The sequence below is a fragment of the Dendrobates tinctorius genome, unplaced genomic scaffold (assembly GCF_039654945.1).
Source record: "Dendrobates tinctorius isolate UK_male_01 unplaced genomic scaffold, ASM3965494v1 ptg000512l, whole genome shotgun sequence".
In the NCBI taxonomy this organism is placed as follows: Eukaryota; Metazoa; Chordata; class Amphibia; order Anura; family Dendrobatidae; genus Dendrobates; species Dendrobates tinctorius.
The window spans coordinates 850935-869900 of NW_027362171.1; the positions used below are offsets into that span (position 1 = coordinate 850935).

The following is an 18966-nucleotide window of genomic DNA, read 5'->3' on the forward strand; positions in this document are numbered from 1 at the left end:
ATTTCCGAAAATACCACCTTGGAGGTCCTTGCTTTAAGCTTACAGCCTAATTCCCTGAAATCATCTTTAAGGACCTTCCACCTACCTCTAACTTTATCATTTGTGCCAATGTGCACCATGACCGCTGGATCCTCTGCAGCCCCTCCCAGTAATCTGTCAACCCGATCAGCGATGTGTCGGACTCGAGCGCCAGGTAGGCAGCACACCGTTCGACGATCCCTGTCTTTGTGACAGATTGCCCTATCTGTTCCCCTAATAATTGAGTCTCCCACTACCAGAACCTGTCTGGCCTGCCCTGCTCTCCTATTTCCCCCCTTACTGGAGCAGACACTTCTCCGGCTTTCAGAGGACATGCCTTGCTGCAGCAGTGCTACTCCTGCACTAACACTCCCCTCATCTGCCAACTTAGCAAACTTATTGGGGTGTGCCAGATCAGGACTAGCCTCCCTGTGACAGCTAAATGGCCCACCCCCAAGGGGTTCATATACTGGCTTGGTATGGAGGCGCTGGAAGAAGACGCCGCCCCCGGAAGGAGGGGCAGAAGAAGCCAGTGGCGGGAAAGGGGCCGAGGCAGGAAGAAGAATGTGAGAATGCCATTTTGGATAGAGAGGGATGGAGGCCTGCGGAGCGCGGGGAAGCGGATCTCCCTGGTGCCATGGCTGATGGCTCCGACCCCGTCTCCGGAATGAACTACCAGCAGCTGGAGGATGAAATCACCGAACTGACCACCCGTCTGCAGCTGAGGCAGGAGGCCTTGGAGAAGTTGAGTCGGCAGCGTGCCCCGGAGGGGCCTACACCTGCGGGACCCTCTTCACCGGTACCCACCGCTACCACACCGGATTGTCCCCGGGCAGGGCTGATCTACACTTCCACACTGACCGTATGGCTGAGTGCCGCCTGCCCGGAGGAGTTACCGGAGGAACCGGGAGTGGAAGTGGAGCTCCCGCCCGGACCTGACACAGCTGCGCAGGTCCCCGCAGAGACCCCTGCGGACCCGGAGCCACCAACTGCTCCACCACCCCGGTGTTCTCGCCATCTCTTCCGGTGGATGTTCCAGCAGCTGCCCATCCTCTCAAGCCTGTACCGGAGCAGAGGCCGCACCGCCAGGAGGCCCCAGGTACGTCAGATGTCCCTCTACCTGGGAAGGCCCTGGGGTGTACCACGGTTGCAGCAGCTGGCCTGGTCATGCTGGATCTGGAGTGGGATCGGGAAGCCAGTCCCCGGGGGGAGCACCGGAACCCCTGATGGTGGCATCGCAGTATAAGACCAGCTTGGAGCAGGCCCGGGAGGAAAAGGAGGATGAAGAGAACTAGGCAAAATGCCGAGCCACCATATGGCAGCTGGCAGCCGAGCACCGTGCGAGGGAGCAGCACAAGTTGGCTGTACTAGGCCCTGACTTTGACCGCAAGGAGAAAACCCGTGCCGGTTACGTTGGTCCCCGGGATGCCGCCGGATGGGGCCAGGTTCTCAATGTGAACCAGGTGTGGGGGTTCAGGTTTATCTCGGATACCAAACGGATCGCCAACCTGTTCTTTAGTTGGAGAGACGTAGAGTCCCATCTGCACAAGGGACACCCGGCCCGGAACCTGCACCCAGGGGATTATGTGACTTTCACCTGACATGAGGGGCTCAGGGGGTGGTACGCCCTGAATATATGCCGTGTCCCAGAAGAGCTTATTGAGAGCTACAAGAAGAAGCGGCCTGTTGCTCCTCCACCCACAGTTGCCATTAATCCTGTGCAGGTACCTGCTTCCAGGAAACCGGCTACACTTGCATCTGTACCAGCACCAGCTCGGCAGTGCCATTCAGAACAGTTTCCCTGGAAGCAGCCTAAATCAAAGGTACTGGAGGTCACCAACTTCACCCCTTGGGAAGAAGAGTACCTGCGGGAAGTCAATGCATTTTTCAGCCCAGGAGGGGACCACAATTAGTCTAAAAGAAAATGATCTCGTTACCCAGGAGGGTTTTGTTGCACTAGTTGTGCCCTATTTTTTTTATCATGTTTTTCCTGTTGTTGCCTAGTTTTTGATTGGCAGCTTCTTCTACTTTGAACTACAGTGATCACGAACTTGGAGTGTATCACAAACTTTCTTGTAAATAGTTTGCACCACTTTAGGTGCTCTCTCTTGGTTTTACATAAGGACACTTTGCGAAGATAATGTTTTACATAAGGACACTTTGCGAAGATAGTGTTTTGCATGGACGCTTTTCGAAGAATGATGTCTACCTCAAAGAAAAGGACACTGCAAGATAGCTAGATAAGAATTGTTGGTAATATTCAAGAATGAGTACCTCCTATACTAGGAAGATTAGTATAAGAAATGTTTGTTCTGCATTGCAAAATTTTTGTATGTTTCCTTGCTGTTAACTCTGTTTACCTTGCAGCCCGTGGATGTGCTGTGTTTAACGGGGGGGTATGTGGCTCCCCTGAGGCTCAGTCGCCACAGAGGTACTGCACCTTCTCCTAAGGTGTAGTGCCCCACCGTCCAGGTAAGGTGGGAACTCCTGACCACGCTCCACACCTGCATCCCACATAGCAGGGTAGTTCAGCACATCCACATTGAGGGTGACCCTTTTCCTCCTAGATTCTCTGGGAGCACCCTTGGTGGTTCCCTGCTTGGAACACTGGACATGCTGGGAGGTGGGTGGAGTTAGATATAAAAGAGGGGGAAAGAGTAGAATTACAGGTCAGTCTGACGGGAGGTCAGTCGGGAAGACAGTCAGTCAGGAGAGTCTGAGGACTGGTCTGAGATGAAGGAGATCCCTAGAAGAGGGATAGAAGAAGGAGAGCTGCAGCTGCCTCAGTGATCTGAGCAAGCTGGCACGAGAAGGGGACAAGAAAGAGAGAGACGTAGAACTGTAATCTAAGCTTCCATAGGAGAGAGGGAGAAGGGAACAGAGAGGACGTGGGTTGGAGTGAGAACCCTGCCTACAGGTTCCAGCGCAAGGCCGGGGCCCGGTCTCTGAGGTTGTATGGACACCTATGGTTCTGCAGCAGACACCGGTGGAGTAGTTGGCTGTAAATGCACTACTCCCAACTAAGACTTGAGGGCACAACAGCAACGTGGATAGAGAGCCGGGAGTGAGGCATCCCCGAAGCAGGCTACAGCTGTCTGCTGTGCAAGTAGAGTTCTAGTAACATCTGTCAGGAGGCATGTCAGGGTAACTAAGTACTGGAGTGCTTCACACTTAAAGGCGCATTGGAGGAGTCGTTGAGAGAGGCACATGTTGGCGGAGTGTTGGAAGGGAGCATTCCATCTTGCCTGAAGGTTGGCTGAGTCTCTGCCCCGGAGGACACGGTACGGAGGCAGGCACCTGTGTGCACAACGAACTGTGAGTAAAGCTTTGGAACTAAAAGCCTTGGTGTCCTCCGCTTATTCTCACGCCAACACCACCAGCACTGCTACATCTGAGTATCAGCACCACACTGCCTGCGCCTCTCCTCCAACATCGCATCTACACTGCCCTGGGACTACAGCTCCACCTGTGGGGAACTACACCATCTTTGCTGCACCATATCATCAGTCCCAGCGGATCTGTATGCAGCGTTGGCCTAACATCTCATTTGCCAAACACCACAGGTGGCGTCACGAACTATTCATCTAAGCCATTACATTAAACCACCATTGCTTGGGCGCCTAGGGCCACAGACCGGGTCACCGCCACCGCAACACATCCCCCTGACACCGGCCCGGTAAAGAGTACCCCACAGCCCTGGGAGGGCGACCCAAGTATATCAGAGGGCAATCCAGGAATCTCTCCAATGAACTGTTTGTACCAAGGACTGTGACAAGAACGAACTGGGCATTCTCTTTGTTTGGAGGAAAGACAATTTCTCCACCAGCATAGAAGAGGGTTCTTCATGGTAAGAGCATTGAGGCTCTGGAATTCTCTTCCTGAGGAAGTGGTGATGGCCAACTCACTGAATGAATTTAAGAAAGGAATGGATGCTTTTCTTGTGAGTAACAGTATAGAAGGTTACGAATAACAGAATATTATAGGTAGATGGTTGACCCAGCTTAGAGGAAGGAATTTTTTTCCCTATGGATAAAATTGGCTTCTACTCTGTGGGTTTTTTGCCTTCCCCAGGATCAACAATGCAGAACAGCTGCACTAAAAATAGGCTGAACTAGATGGACATAAGGTCTTCCTTCAGCCTTCAAAACTATGTTACTATGTTACCACGTTTTTGGACAGCTACAGCCCTGCCAGATAACCGCTGCTGCGATGACGAAGCCTGCTGCGGATCCTTCATCGACGACATCTTCTTCATCTGGCAAGGGACACCTGATGAACTCATTGTGTTCATTTCAGAGCTTAACAACAATCTATAATAATAAATGCCCTAAGCAGCTTCCGGTTGTAACAACTTCCGTCCAGTTGTAACCGGTGACGTCACCACACACACGCACATGTTAACCCTCAACACACCACACCGCCTCAACACACACTCCTCTCACCTTTCACCTCCACTCACGTCCACTCACTCTTTCACTCCACATATGTTCCTTTCTCTCACTCCGTTTCTCATACTCACACCGTCATCGTCGCTGCCCCGACATCTTCCTCCGCCGCCGCGATCCTGGATCCAGACGTTCTCCAGGCCACCGACATGTTCTTGCGGCGACGCCATCTTGGATTTCGTGAAATCCCGCGATATTCAAGATGGCGTCGCCGCAAGAACATGTCGCTGGCGTGGACGACTCGGGATCCAAAAAGATGGCGTCGGCGAAATCTTGCGAGATTACGCCGACGCCATTTTGGATCCCGATGTCGTCCACGCCGGCGACATGTTCTTGCGGCGACGCCATTTCGGATCGGCGAAATCCCGCGATAGTCAAGATGGCGTCGCCGCAAGAACATGTCGCCGGCGAGGACGACGTCGGGATCCAAAATGGCGTCGGCGAAAACTCGTGAGATTTCGCCGACGCCATTTTGGATCCCGACGTCGTCCACGCCGGCGACATGTTCTTCCGGCGACGCTATCTTGACTATCGCGGGATTTCACAATACTCAAGATGGCGTCGCCGCAAGAACATGTCGCCGGCGTGGACAACGTCTGGATCCAGGATGGCGCCGGCGGAAGAAGATGTCGGGGATCGTGGAGCAGCGGCGATGACGGCGTGAGTATAAGAGACGGAGTGAGAGAAGGGGTCGTATGTGGAGTGAAAGAGTGAGTGGAGATGGTGAAAGGTGAGAGGAGTGTGTGTTGAGGAGTGTGTGTGTTGAGGGTTAACATGGCAAGAGGTGTGATGCTATCGCATCCTCCCGATGCGATAGCATCGGGCCATAATCTAGTAACAAGAATATTCTTCTGACTTATTCCTCACATTCCCATGTCATTGATTTCCTGGATGTCCAAATTAGGCGAGATGATAATAATGTTTTACAGACTAATATTTTTCGCAAGCCAACGCCCGTAAATACCTTGTTTCATGCCACATCTGCCCATCCTCAGTCGGCTGTTAAGTCCGTACCGATTGGTCAATTTCTTAGACTTAGAAGAATCTGTTGTTTCAATGATGATTTTGAAAATCAAGCACAAGTACTCAAGAATAGATTTTATGATCGTGGTTACAGCCGTCGGGTTGTCAAACGGCCATATCTGAGAGCGAAAAATTCCACACGAAATGAATTGTTATACTCTAATAAATCACATAAAACAACTGATAAAGTGCGGTTTTTACAAAATTTAATGCCCAGTCTGAATCCATCCGTGAATGTCTGAATAGAGCCTGGCCGATTTTAAGTGCAGATTCCATGTTGGCCACATACTGACCAAAAAGGCCACAAATAACATTCCGTTGTGCTGATAACCTGAGGGATTATCTAGAGAAGAGTCACTACATGCCCAAACCAAAACTTTTTTGGACAAATTTCCGGTGACAAATATGGCATCATTCCCATGTGGTAATTGTGTGGCTTGTCCAAATACGGAACGGGCAAGTAGTATTTTCAATCAAGATGACACCTGTAACTATAAGATCAGACATCATATATCTTGGTGGTATACTTTGCCACATGCCCATAATCAGATACATATAGGTCTAACAGCAAGACAATAGAAAATCAGGACATGGGAACACATTTTAGGGATTAAGGCAGCTGAAAATGAGAAAGGTATTAACAACCTGAAGACCATTCCAAAACATTTCAAACTCCACCATAATTGTGACAGCTCCCAATTTAGAGTAAGAGGGATAGACTTGATCAAATCCAATTTTAGGGGCACGAAAATCAGTCAAAAACTTGCACAGTGTGAAACAAAATGGATTTGGACACTGAATACCCTGCATCCGTTTGGTTTAAATGAGAATAATAGTTTTGCCCCATTCCTTTGCCGATTTTAATATTTTTAATATTTCTGTATTATTTTATTGTATACTTAATCACTTTATGCTTCGCTTCTAGGAGTTATTTTAAATATTAATATATTAATATATACATATATAAATTTAGTATATACACCATCGGTCAATAAGTTATATTTTGATATATGTTTTTAGATATTTTATTAATTATTATTTTGCATTATGAAGAAATTCACATCTCCTATGTACATTGATTCTGATGGATGATACAGACCCTACTTCTCCATACGTACCTGGATATTCTGGAAACCTGTGATGAAGCATTTCAAGACAAGAATCATTAATATTTTCTATATTTTTTATATTATGTATCAGTAGTAGTATTAATTCTGTAGGTGCTATCATGCATGTATGTATGCAGATAATAATTTTATTCACGTTATTTACTATATAGATATGTTTACTCATTTGAGTTCATACATACTACACTTATTCTCTATGTTTTATTTTTTTATTTTCATTTTTATTACCCAATTTTTGATAAGTAATATAGATCAAGGACATTATTATTGCATTATATTTATGTGCATATATTAATTTTTTTGTGCACAATTTTTGCATAATATGTATTTTACTCTTAATTTATTAATATCCACTATGTCTATATATTTATTAAAATTCACGTATATGTATATAATATGATAGATCTGTTGATTATTATTAATTAGTACTATGGATACATTTATTCTATTTATATAATAATCCTCAGGTTTAACCCCTTTTCTTCTTGCCGACATGTGTGTATAGCCCCTACAGTAGATGGACTTCTCCCCTGATCGCGGTACGCGCGCTGTGCAGTGTTACGTTGATGGTCTCCGTGCCCTGTCGCGTCTCTATATGTTAAATTGTTGCCATGGATACATGACGCGGCGTGCATGGTCTCCTCCTCGCTTCCTGCCGTGGGCGCGTCACATACGCGCTCAGTGGTGCACTCTAATATCCTCCGTGTTACTAAGGACGCTCCTTTCTGTTGTGATCACAACATATCATATCATCATAGCGTTTGTTACTGACTTCCTGTCCTGCGCTATTGAAAACCATCTCACAACAGAGGACGCCGTCTACTGGTAAGATGACGCTGTGTCACATGATCAGCATCATGTGAACTATTTCCGGTCCTGTGCAATAGACTCTTTGATCCTATGCCCACAGTATACTGGTGATATGCGCAGCACTGAGTGTCTCTATGTGATTTCAGCACGTCAAACCTCTTCCGTACACAGTTTTCTTCTGATTGGCTGTTTCCTTTCACACCCCCATGTTGGATTGGCCCTCTATTGCATAACTACTTTCCTCTCTCCTACTAGCGCCATCCCCTGACGAAGGCTAATTGCCAAAACGCGTGTTGGGGAGGGTGCTTGTCCAGGAGACCAGGAGCCACTTTCTTGTAAGTCACTTTATTACAATTTAGGATATATATCTTTTTTGGCACATTTTGTATTTTGCTTATTTGCACAATTTTTTGATAAGATTTTTTGTAATATTTAAAAAACAGAATAATATTTTTGTATTAATTCATAGATACCTGTCCATGATATCCACATTTATTATTATACTAGCTGAAGAGCCCGGCGTTGCCTGGGCATAGTAACCAACTGTGGTTATAACAAATTATAATGATTATATTGCACATAAAATCTGTGCATCTAATCCTATCCTGTGTGATACTGACTGCTGAGCCGTGTATCTAATCCTCTCCTGTGTGATACTGGGCTCCCCCTGCAGTCTGTGTCAGAGGGTGGTCTGTGTTGGCACGGTAATACATTGTGTTATTTCCAGCTTTACAGAAGGACGATAACACCATAGAAATGATAAGAATAATCGGCCTTCATTACCACAACTGTCTACAAAGAAAACTGTTACTGATAGCGACCAATCACAGCTCATTTTTCATCTTTTAAACAGCTCTGGGACGGCATGGCGAGTTTTGAGTGGCGACTTTTGTGTTTGGACTTTTATGTGGCGAGGTTGGTGTGTGTGTGGTGAAATGTGTGCTGAGGGTGGTATATGTGGTGAAGCACGTGGTAGTGTTTGGCGCATTTTGTGTGTGTGTTCATATCCCCATGTGTGGTGAGTATCCCATGTCAAAGCCCCACCTTAGCAACTGTACGGTATATACTCTTTGGCGCCATCGCTCTCATTATTTCAGTCCCCCTTGTTCACATCTGGCAGCTGTCAATTTGCCTCCAACACTTTTCCTTTCACTTTTCCCCATTATGAAGATAGGGGCTAAATTGTTTGGTGAATTGGAATGCGCGGGGTTAAAATTTCGCCTCACAACATAGCCTATGACGCTCTCGGGGTCCAGACGTGTGACTGTGCAAAATTTTGTGGCTGTAGCTGCGACGGTGCGGATGCCTATCCCGGACACACACACATACACACACATACACGTGTACATACATACACACATACATACATACATACACGTATACACACACACACACACACATACATACATACACAAATACATACATACACAAATACATACACAGATACATACACACAGTTTGAGCTTTATATATTAGATATACAAATGGACAATTTTCATCCTTATTATGTATACTGCTATAATGGATAATATATCTGACATTGATTTTTAAATTGTTTTTTAACCTGTGATACCAATAAAATATTAATAATATTCATCAAATGGATGGTATATCGGGTTCTTCTTGGTGTTTTCTGTAAAGTAACAAGCAGAGCTCATCTTCCTCGGGTCCAGCACACAGTAGATGGCACAAGCCGCTGAGCTCTGTGTTTGGCTGCAGTGACGCCGGGCTCCTAAGTAGTAACATGTTATCTGTGTTTTATCGCTGCGGCCAAAAAATGTCTATCTTACTGAACAAACTGTCTAATTTCAATGTCTTTGTGATCCCAGGACCTTATTGTGAGGGTGTGAAGGGTTGTGTGCTCTAAAAATAGTTTTGTCTGTCTTTGTATTTTGTCCAATTTGTCCAGAAAAAAAGGAGACGGCGACCCGGCATGGAGAAAACACCTGAGATTTCATGCTTCTACTGAGAGAGATGTGACCGGCGATGTGCATTTACTCCATCCAATAAAACTTATCTGTATCTAACATTGCGGGAATGAAAGATATTAGGCGGATTCACAGAGAGACAGAAAGATAGATAATAGATGATAGACAGATAATAGATTCAGAGACAGACAGAAAGATAGATAATAGATAATAGATAGATAACAGATAGTTATTCTTCCCACAATAAATTAACACATTGTGAATTTTTCCTACAGACAGCGAGAGCTGCATGAAATGCCAAAGTGACAAATGGCCAAATGAGAAGAGAGACCAATGTCTGCCTAAAGTGATGGAATTCATCTCTTACCGGAATGACACAATGGCTTCTGTATTCTCCTGTATCTCGGTCTTCGGATGTCTTGTGACCGGCTTCACATTTGGGATATTTATTTCCTACCGGGACACTCCTATTGTGAGAGCCAATAACCGGAACCTGAGTTACCTCCTCCTGGTCTCCATCTTTCTCAGCTTTCTCTCTGTGTTTTTGTTCCTTGGTCGTCCCAATGATGTAACTTGTAGATTACGTGAAACCAGTTTTGGATTTTTCTTCTCAGTAGCCGTCTCTTCACTTCTCGCCAAGACTGTCATGGTTTGTGTTGCTTTTAAGTCCACCAAGCCTGGAAGCACTTGGAGAAAATGGCTGAATGTCAAACTGCCCTATACTATAGTGTTGTCATGTTCATCCCTTCAGGTTGTAATCTGTGTTTTCTGGTTGTCTATTTCTCCCCCATTCCAAGACCTGGACATTGAGTCTTATCCTGGGATTCTCATCATTCAGTGTAATGAAGGCTCAGATATCTGGTTCTACTCCATGTTGGGTTATCTGGGGCTCCTGGCAGCTGTGAACTTTGTCCTGGCTTTCTTGGTGAGGACATTACCGGACAGTTTCAATGAGGCCAAGTACATCACCTTCAGCATGCTGGTGTTCCTCAGTGTCTGGATTTCCATGATCCCGGCTTATCTGAGCACCAGAGGGAAGACCATGGTGGCTGTGGAGATATTTGCAGTGATGGCTTCCAGTGCTGGACTTTTAGGTTGTGTGTTTTTCCCTAAATGCTTTATTATTTTGTTTAAATCTGAAATGAATAAAAAAACGGAGCTGCTCGGAAAAAGAAAGGAATGACTGCACAATATGAGGAACCACTGATAATAATGACTAATTCTGTACATTAATCCCATAGAAACCATTATAAAGTAAGATGCAAGATTCTCTATCAACCTGTGTATGAAAGAAACATTTACACATTTCTTATCCCGTTACCTCCAGTAATTGATGCATTTATCAGGACGTCCCATATTTGTATTAGAGAAATGTAGAAATTTCTCTGTGGTTTTGGTAAATTATCTGCTTCCTCCTTAAAGAGAATCTTTTACCAGTTTCTCCATGATAAACCGGACTCATCATGGAATAGTGGCTGCAGAGCTGAACACAACACAGCTTTTATCATATAACTAGCTGAAGAGCCCGGCGCTGCCCGGGCATAGTAACTAACTGAGGTTAGTTATAGCAAATTATAATTATCCTCCATCCCATAGTCCTGTGCCCATATACCCATCATACATATCCACGATCCCATAAGCCCGTGCCCATATACCCATCAAACATCCTCCATCCCATAGTCCCATGCCCATATACCCATCATACATATCCGCCATCCCATAGTCCCATGCCCATATACCCATCATACATATTTGCCATCCCATAGTCCCGTGCCCATATAAATATCCGCCATCCCATAGTCCCATGCCCATATACCCGTCAAACATATCCTCCATCCCATAGTCCAGTGCCCATATACCCATCACACATCCTCCATCCCATAGTCAACCATTATGACATCATAATGAGCGGCTGCAGGGCTTGCAACCTATGATGACATCAGCGTCGCCATGGCAACCATTGTGACATCATAATGAGGGGCGGGGCTTGATACGCACACACTGCTTCCCCAGTATGAAATAGGGGCATTATGACATCATAATGAGGGGCGGGGCTTGACACACACTTTTTCCCCAGTATGTAGATAGGGGCAAAATTGTTTGGTGAATTGGAACGCGCAGGGTTAAAATTTCACCTCACAACATAGCTTAGGACGCTCTCGGGGTCCAGACGTGTGACTGTGCCAAATTTTGTGGCTGTAGCTGCGACGATGCGGATGCCTATCCCGGACATACACACATACACACACACATACTGTACATACATACATACATATATACACACATACACACATACATACATACACACATACATACATACACACATACACACACACTTTGAGCTTTATATATTAGATTTCTCATCTCCACTGTGGAGATACGAGATTAGAAATATAGGTTATAATTTATGAAGAGCCCACCTGGGCATGACCAGAGATTTTTATCTGGGAGTGTGCAGGGAAAAAAGGAACATGTCTCTAGAATGTCAGAATAACCTTCTTTCTCCTATGATAGTAATGATAGATCGTCCTGCTCTCTGTCCTGATCTCTGCCCAATATCTTCTGCAGAGTGTGATTACAAACATCTTTATCTTTCATCTCTCAGCAGTGAGTGTGGGAGGAGGAATTACAGCTGTACTGACCGTCCATTGAGGAGAGTGCTGCAACTGCAGAAGTGTTTGTAATCACAACCAGCTCAACTCCCCTTTCCCCCTGACTGACTGCTGTGAAATGAAAGGCACAGGTCCATCTCAAAAAATTAGAATATCTTCAAAAAGTTAATTTATTTCAGTTCTTCAATACAAAAAGTGAAACTCATATATATAGTCATTACACACAGAGTGATCTATTTCACGTGTTTATTTCTGGTAATGTTGATGATTATGGCTTACAGCCAATGAAATCCAAAAGTCATTATCTCAGTATACTAGAATACTTAGTAACACTACCTTGAAAAAATGGTTTTAAAATCTGAAATGCTTGTCTACTGAAATATATGTTCAGTAAATGCACTCAGTGCTTGGTCAGGGCTCATTTGTGATCAATTACTGCATCAATTTGGCGTGGCACGGAGGCGATCAGCCTGTGGCACTGCTGAGGGGTTATGGAAGCCCAGGTTGCTTTGATAGCAGCCTTCAGCTCGTCTGCGTTGATGGGGCTTGTGTCTCTCATCTTCCTCTTGACAATACCCCATAGATTTTCTATGGGGTTAAGTTCAGGCAAGTTTGCTGGCCTGTTAAGCACAGTCATACTGCGGTTTTTAAACCAGGTATTGGTACTTTTGGCAGTGTGGACAGGTGCCAAGTCCTGCTGGATAATGAAATGTCCTTCTACAAAAAGCTTGTCAGCAGAGGGAAGCATGAAGTGCTCTAAAATGTCCAAGTGGATGGCTGTGCTGACGTTGGTCCTAATAAAATTCAGTGGACCTACACCAGCAGATGACATGACCACCCAAACCATCACTAATTATGGAAACTTTACACTAGACCTTGGAAATCAAGACCTCAGAGTCTGGAGGAAGAGTGGAGAAGCCACATTCCAAGCTGCTGTGGTCTAGTGTGAAGTTTCCACAATCAATGATGGTTTTGGGAGCCATGCCATCTGCTGGTGTAGGTCCCCCTGTGTTTTATCAAGACCAAAGTCAGCTCAGCCATCTACCATGAAATGTTAGAGCTCTTCATGCTTCCTTCTGCCAACAATCTTTTTGGAGTTGGAAATGTCATTCTCTAGCAGTACTTGGCACCTGTCCACACTGCCAAAAATACCAATACATGGTGTAAAAACAACAGTATAACTGGGCTTGATTGGCAGCAAACTCGCCTGACCTTAACCCTATAGAGAATCTATGGAGTATTGTCAAGAGGAAGATGAGAGACACCAGACCCAACAATGCGGACGAGCTGAAGGCTGCGATCAAAGCAACCTGGGCTTCCATAACCCCTCAGCAGTGCCACAGGCTGATCGCCCCCATGCCACGCTGCATTGATGCAGTAATTGTTGGTAAAAGAGCCCGGACCAAGTATTGAATGCATTTACTGAACATACATTTCAGTAAGCCAAACATTTCAGATTTTAAAATAATTTTTCTAGCCGGTGTTATAAAGTATTCTAATTTACTGAGATAATGACTTTTGGGTGTTCATTGGCTGTAAGCCATAATCCTCAACAGTAACAGAAATAAACACGTGAAATAGATCACTGGTTGTAATGACTCTATAGAATATATGAGTTTTACTTTTTGTTTTGAAGAACTGAAATAAATTAACTTTTTGATGATATTCTAATTTTTTGAGATGCTCCTATATGAGAGGTGTTTGTAATGAGAGTGAGATGTATTTTATAGCTCACAGTAGCTGCAGAGAGCGGGGCTCCCTATCATTACATCCCACAGGAGATGGCATGTTCTTCTGTCCTTCTGCATGTGAATCTTGCTTATGATTGCGCAACATCATGCAGAGGAAAAAGTACAAATCCCCAGAGGGGAATCTCTGCTAATGCTCCATTGGGCTTATAGTAAATTATAGCCTAAACTTCACAACCTATAATCTACGTAATGGATGGGAGAAATTAAGAAGTAAAATCTACATTTTGTTTGTCTGTGTAAACACTCTTCCGTGATGTGGCCAGCTTAACATTCAGAAACTGGGGAAAAGTCCTCGTTATCAGTTTTATTAGTAAGATTTTAATGCTTATGGGAAATAAAAGAATACATATAATGTCCTGAACACTCAGGAGGTGACGCCATGGTAAGTGATTGTTCTTTCTGCATTACCTTCCCAACTCTCGGCTACACTTTTGCTCTATTGTTATAGCACTTGCTTTCGGTGGTTCATACAGCGGTAAGTGTATCAACAGAACATATTTTTGTGGAACTATTCTAAGCTAATGAAATTGTTTAGAATTTCCCATCATTGTTGTATTCTGGTGAATCAGAATTTTGTCATTTTGCTGGATTTATCTGTAACAATAAAATATCACATTGTCCTTGCCGTCCATCTGTCCATGATGCCGAAACTCCTTGCTCGGTCTCCACCCAGTCCACAAGTCCCAGCTTTGGTTTTCTCTTTACTCTTTGCGGTGTTCACCGGTGCCGACTAGGCCTTAATCCCGCTATGGTGTAATGTCATCCTAATGGGTGTCGTCCCATACAGCCAGAGAGGATGATGGGACAAATGGAGCGATGCTTCTCATGGCTTGGTGGAGGCCTAGATGATGCAGCAGCCTGGTGAAGAGTGAAGAGAAAATGGGAAATGGAGGTCTGGGAGCGAGCAGAAGACAAGAGAGGAACTGCAGGAACATGGTCGATCAAAGGTGAGCAGAGAATGATATTTTATTATTCATTAACCCCTTCCAGGATGATCCATGTAACTATGATCTGCAGTTGGGAGGCCCCAGAGCATAGCACACCATGTTATATAGCAGTCGGAGCACATTCATTTTATATCAAATGCATTGGATGCAAATTGAATTTCCAGGACAAATTTTCATTTTGTCAGTTTCGCTCATATTTTTGACCTAAAAGAATGCAGTGAAAATGCAAAAAAGTCCTAATGAAAAACAGCGAAAGGCAGAAAGTCCTATATGTCCCCCAAAGCTATAACATAAGGGACCGACACAATCACACTGCAGCCGAGAGTCAGGACTGGCAGAGACCCCGCAGCACCGGGGCTGGAGCTGCAGAATTTATCAATTCACGCTCTTTATTATATTCTCAGAATAACCCTTTAGGGTCTGTTCACAAACATTACCTTTACTACAGATTGTTCTGCATCAAAAGCCAGAGTGTTGGCAGGAAAAATTCTGCGCACAGTCTGTATGTTTTATATGTGTTATTGTAATGATACTTGTAATGATAAGTAAGATATGACTTTGCTGGAACATTCCAGAATCTCCCATTGTTACACTACAGATGAGACTCTGCTTGTCACACGCTGCAGATGTGACCCACCACCCTCTTTCCACCCACACCGCAGCACTGTGCCTTCTTGTAATCCTACACCAGACACTTCCTGTGCAAACATTCCCCTCTCCACAGCTAAGGAATGTTAACTACATGTAAAGCGCCATGGAATAAATGGCGCTATAACACTAAATAATAATAATAATAATAATTAGCAAAGTGGAAAGAATGTCTTTGTCCTGGCCATGCGGCGAATTCACGTATGGAAAATATTAAAAGAAGGCATACCTCGCACCGCATTTGAGACAGGAAAATTAAACGGACATTTCTGCGACATGTTCCGATCCAGAGTCATTATGGTGGTTCTTGCGAAGTTCTAGCACCCACTGAAACCGAGAACTGGATTTATCCTAAACGATGTGACATAATTACTGCATGTTTGGTCTCTATGTTAATCCCTGAATCTACTGAATTGGGTAGGCTTCGAACCCCTCTATTAAGTTTATAACTTAATCAGAGAAACTCTGGAGCTGGTGGCGGCAAAGTGTGATCTGGGCCCTGGGTACTGCTGAGAGTGACGGAAGGGATTTTATAAGCTAATTGGGTGGCTGCGGCCAGAGCATTTATAATTCCCTCACTGCAGCATGCCGGGTGGCCAGACCTCATTGAAGCAGCCGGCCGGTGACCAATTATCCCAGGTGTAGTTCCCTGACTGTCCTGAGGGTAAGGGGGGCGCCGGAGAGCTGTGAGTTCCAAAGTGGGACTGAAAAGTTTCATGAAGTATCATGGGCAGTGGTGGGACAACCCAAATAGCCCCTCTGTGATAAATTGTTAGGGCAAGACTATCTTGCTGTGTTTTTATCACATTGGCGACAGCGGTGGGTTAACTAAGAAAAGCCCCCCCCTGTGCCTGAGATAACCATGTGTCGTCAGTGCGTCGCATCCCTCCGTCCGTGACATACAGGTGTCAGTGGCCGTCTGTGACATATTGGTGGCAGAGCGGTGGGATAATCATAGAGCATTAGTGATCTGGTTTGGGCAATCATTCCTCTCACTAAAAACCTGCATGGTTCCTGCGGGAATCCTGCGTCATAGGTTTTGGAGAACAGACTCAGTGTTTACTATTCCTGAGACAACTGTGTGTACTTGCAAGTATCCCCTCCCTTTTTTTTTTCTCTCCTATCTTTTATTTGGCAACCATGGCTACAATGGGAGCAGACTGGTATAAGCAGCAGAGAAAGGAAACTCTTGTTGGAATACGCACGTATCGGGGCCTTGATGCCACGAACAAAACAAAGACCAACTGATCACAGCTCTGGTGCAGCTGGACAGTGCCCAGAGCCCAGCAGGCGCAGAACCCAGCCCCAGCAGAGTTGGCGCTGCAGCTGAGGTCCAACCACCGAATGCTGGCTCCACATGCAACCAGAGCGAGTTGGACCCCTATCTGCAAATTGATCCGGGAAGCTCAAGAGAGAGCAGAGTGCCAAGCACAGGCTGAGAGAGCCGAGCGGAAGGCCGAGAGAGCCCATGAACTTGAAATGCTCTGGAAAGGGGGAACACCCTTCACAGCCAGGAGCAGTGAGCCCAACAGCACTCAGAGTCCAAAGCCCTGGCAAGAGCATTTTCCCGTGATGGAAAAGGACTGAGACTTTGACATGTTTCTGCAGGCCTTTGAGAAAGCCTGCAGACAGTACCGGCTGCTTACGGACCAATGGGCCAGGTACTTGACACCAGGGCTAAAAGGCAAAGCCATGGAGGCGTTTTTTTCTCTCCGGCCAGAAGAAGATAACAACTATGATGTCATCAAGCAGGCCCTGATCGCCAAATACCGGCTGATACCTGAGGTATACTGAAAGAAGTTCTGGAAACTCCAATGTGGCCCACACGATAGTTATAGCGATGTGGAGCAAGGACTCAGGACCCACTTTGACCAGTGGATCCATGGACTGTCAGTTGATACCTTTGACCTGCTGAAGGACCTGATAATCAAAGACCAGTTCCTGCATCTCTGCCCAGCTGAGGTCCGACAGTTCATCTTGGACTGAGAACAAGCAGATGCGGACAAAGCCTCGCAGATCGCCGACAGCTATGAGGCCAACCTGAATCCAGAGACACGGAGGCCAGTCACCGCCAGCTGGAGAGGGGGTAAGCCTGCAACCAACCCCAGTGCCCCTGCCAGCCACCCCTCCGGAGGCCCTGTCCCTGTTGCCAAAACCAGGCCTACTACTGACAGTTGCCAGTGTTACAACTGCGGTCGGACTAATCATATCAGTGCCACCTGTCTGGAAAGGCAGAAGGACCCCCCAGCTAAGGCCTCTGGGCCCAACGCCTCTGTTCTTTTGGTGGGAAGTGTGGTTGGGAGGATTGATGACAACGTTCAACATGTCCAGGTGGAGGCCCATTTTGCCACAGGCCTCAAGAACACCGGGTGTTGTGAGTTCATTTTCCCCTTCACCATTGAGGTCTGATGAACTCCCTCTTCTGGTGAAGGAAGGTAGTGAGGCTGATTACCAAGCACCTGGGCAGGATGATGATGACTGGGTGACGGGAATTACTGACTGGATATAAGGCAGCCGACGCCCTTCTGCCTTGCTGGTGATCTCTCTGAGGGATTCTAGGAGACCAGTCTGATTCCTGCTCCTCAAAAGCTAAGTTTTCTGCTCTACTTTTTGCATTTGTGTTTTGGTTTTGTTTTGCATTGTTTTCCTTGATTTCTGCCATTCCCTGCTGGGGTGAGCTGAATTCCTTTTTGCTCTGTCTTCAGAAAATACCTGAGTACTGATATAGTCTTTTTGAAGCCTAGCGTCTTCAGGGCTTTTTTCCATATCAGCTGTTTGCTCTTGTTTTGAGAGGGTTTTGGCGTATTACAGACAGCAGCTTTTCTATCCTGTCCTATCTAGTTAGCTTGGGCCCCATCATTTGCTCAGCCTATCTTTCTATCTGTGTGAGTGTTTTTTCATCTTGCTTCACCGTCATTATATGTTGGGGGCTGCCTATTGCTTTGGGGTCTGCTCTGGGGCAGTTTAGATTTCCCTTTCTGTCTTTAGGCTATGTAGCTCTCCGGCTGTGATCGAGGGGTCTAGGGCACCGAAGGAACCCCCCACGGCTACTGCTAGTTGTTGTTGATAGGTTCAGGGGTCTGCAATCCTGCAATCCGATAGCTGCCAACTTCTCTGGTTTTCTGGACTTAGCTAGTATTTCTGTTTTTGCCTCCTACGGTGACTCATTCATAACAACCGGGGCTGAACGAAACCTCATCTGTCCTGGACTGGCGACCCCTGAAGAGTTTATTTAGGGGAAAACCCTGACTGTCACCGGGATCGGGGGCACCCGCTGTCCCTTGCCAGTGGCCCGGGTATTTCTTGATTGGGGTGCTGGGTGGTACCTGCTAATGCCTTGATGAGTAATGATGCAACTAATAACCATTCTTTCCCCAGGAATGATGCTGATGGTGATGTAAATGTACCAAAGAAAACTGATAACCATCTTTTCCTAGGGATGATGATAATAATGTATCTGTGCCGAGTGAACCTGTTAACCATTTCTCTGAAACGGTAGATCTGTCCACAGGTATAGGAGGGCTCAGCCCCATCGCTCTGCGGGGTGAGATGGCTGAGGAACCCCTAGCAGGAGCAAGCGTCGGTGCTCAAGGAAATGGGGAGGTGCATTGGAACAGTGAGGAAGATGAGGCCCTGCAACTGTCCAGTGCCACCGAG

At 45.9% G+C, this 18966-nt stretch overlaps 1 protein-coding gene across 1 annotated transcript in view; it reads left to right on the forward strand.

Moving 5' to 3' along the window:
* Window positions 1–10534, forward strand: part of LOC141078145 (vomeronasal type-2 receptor 26-like) — a 234185-nt gene extending 223651 nt beyond the window's left edge. The window contains exon 5 of the mRNA XM_073564975.1: window positions 9627–10534. Within this exon, the coding sequence (XP_073421076.1) occupies window positions 9627–10534 (908 nt within the window). The remainder of the gene's footprint in view (window positions 1–9626) is intronic.
* Window positions 10535–18966: the final 8432 nt, after the last annotated feature.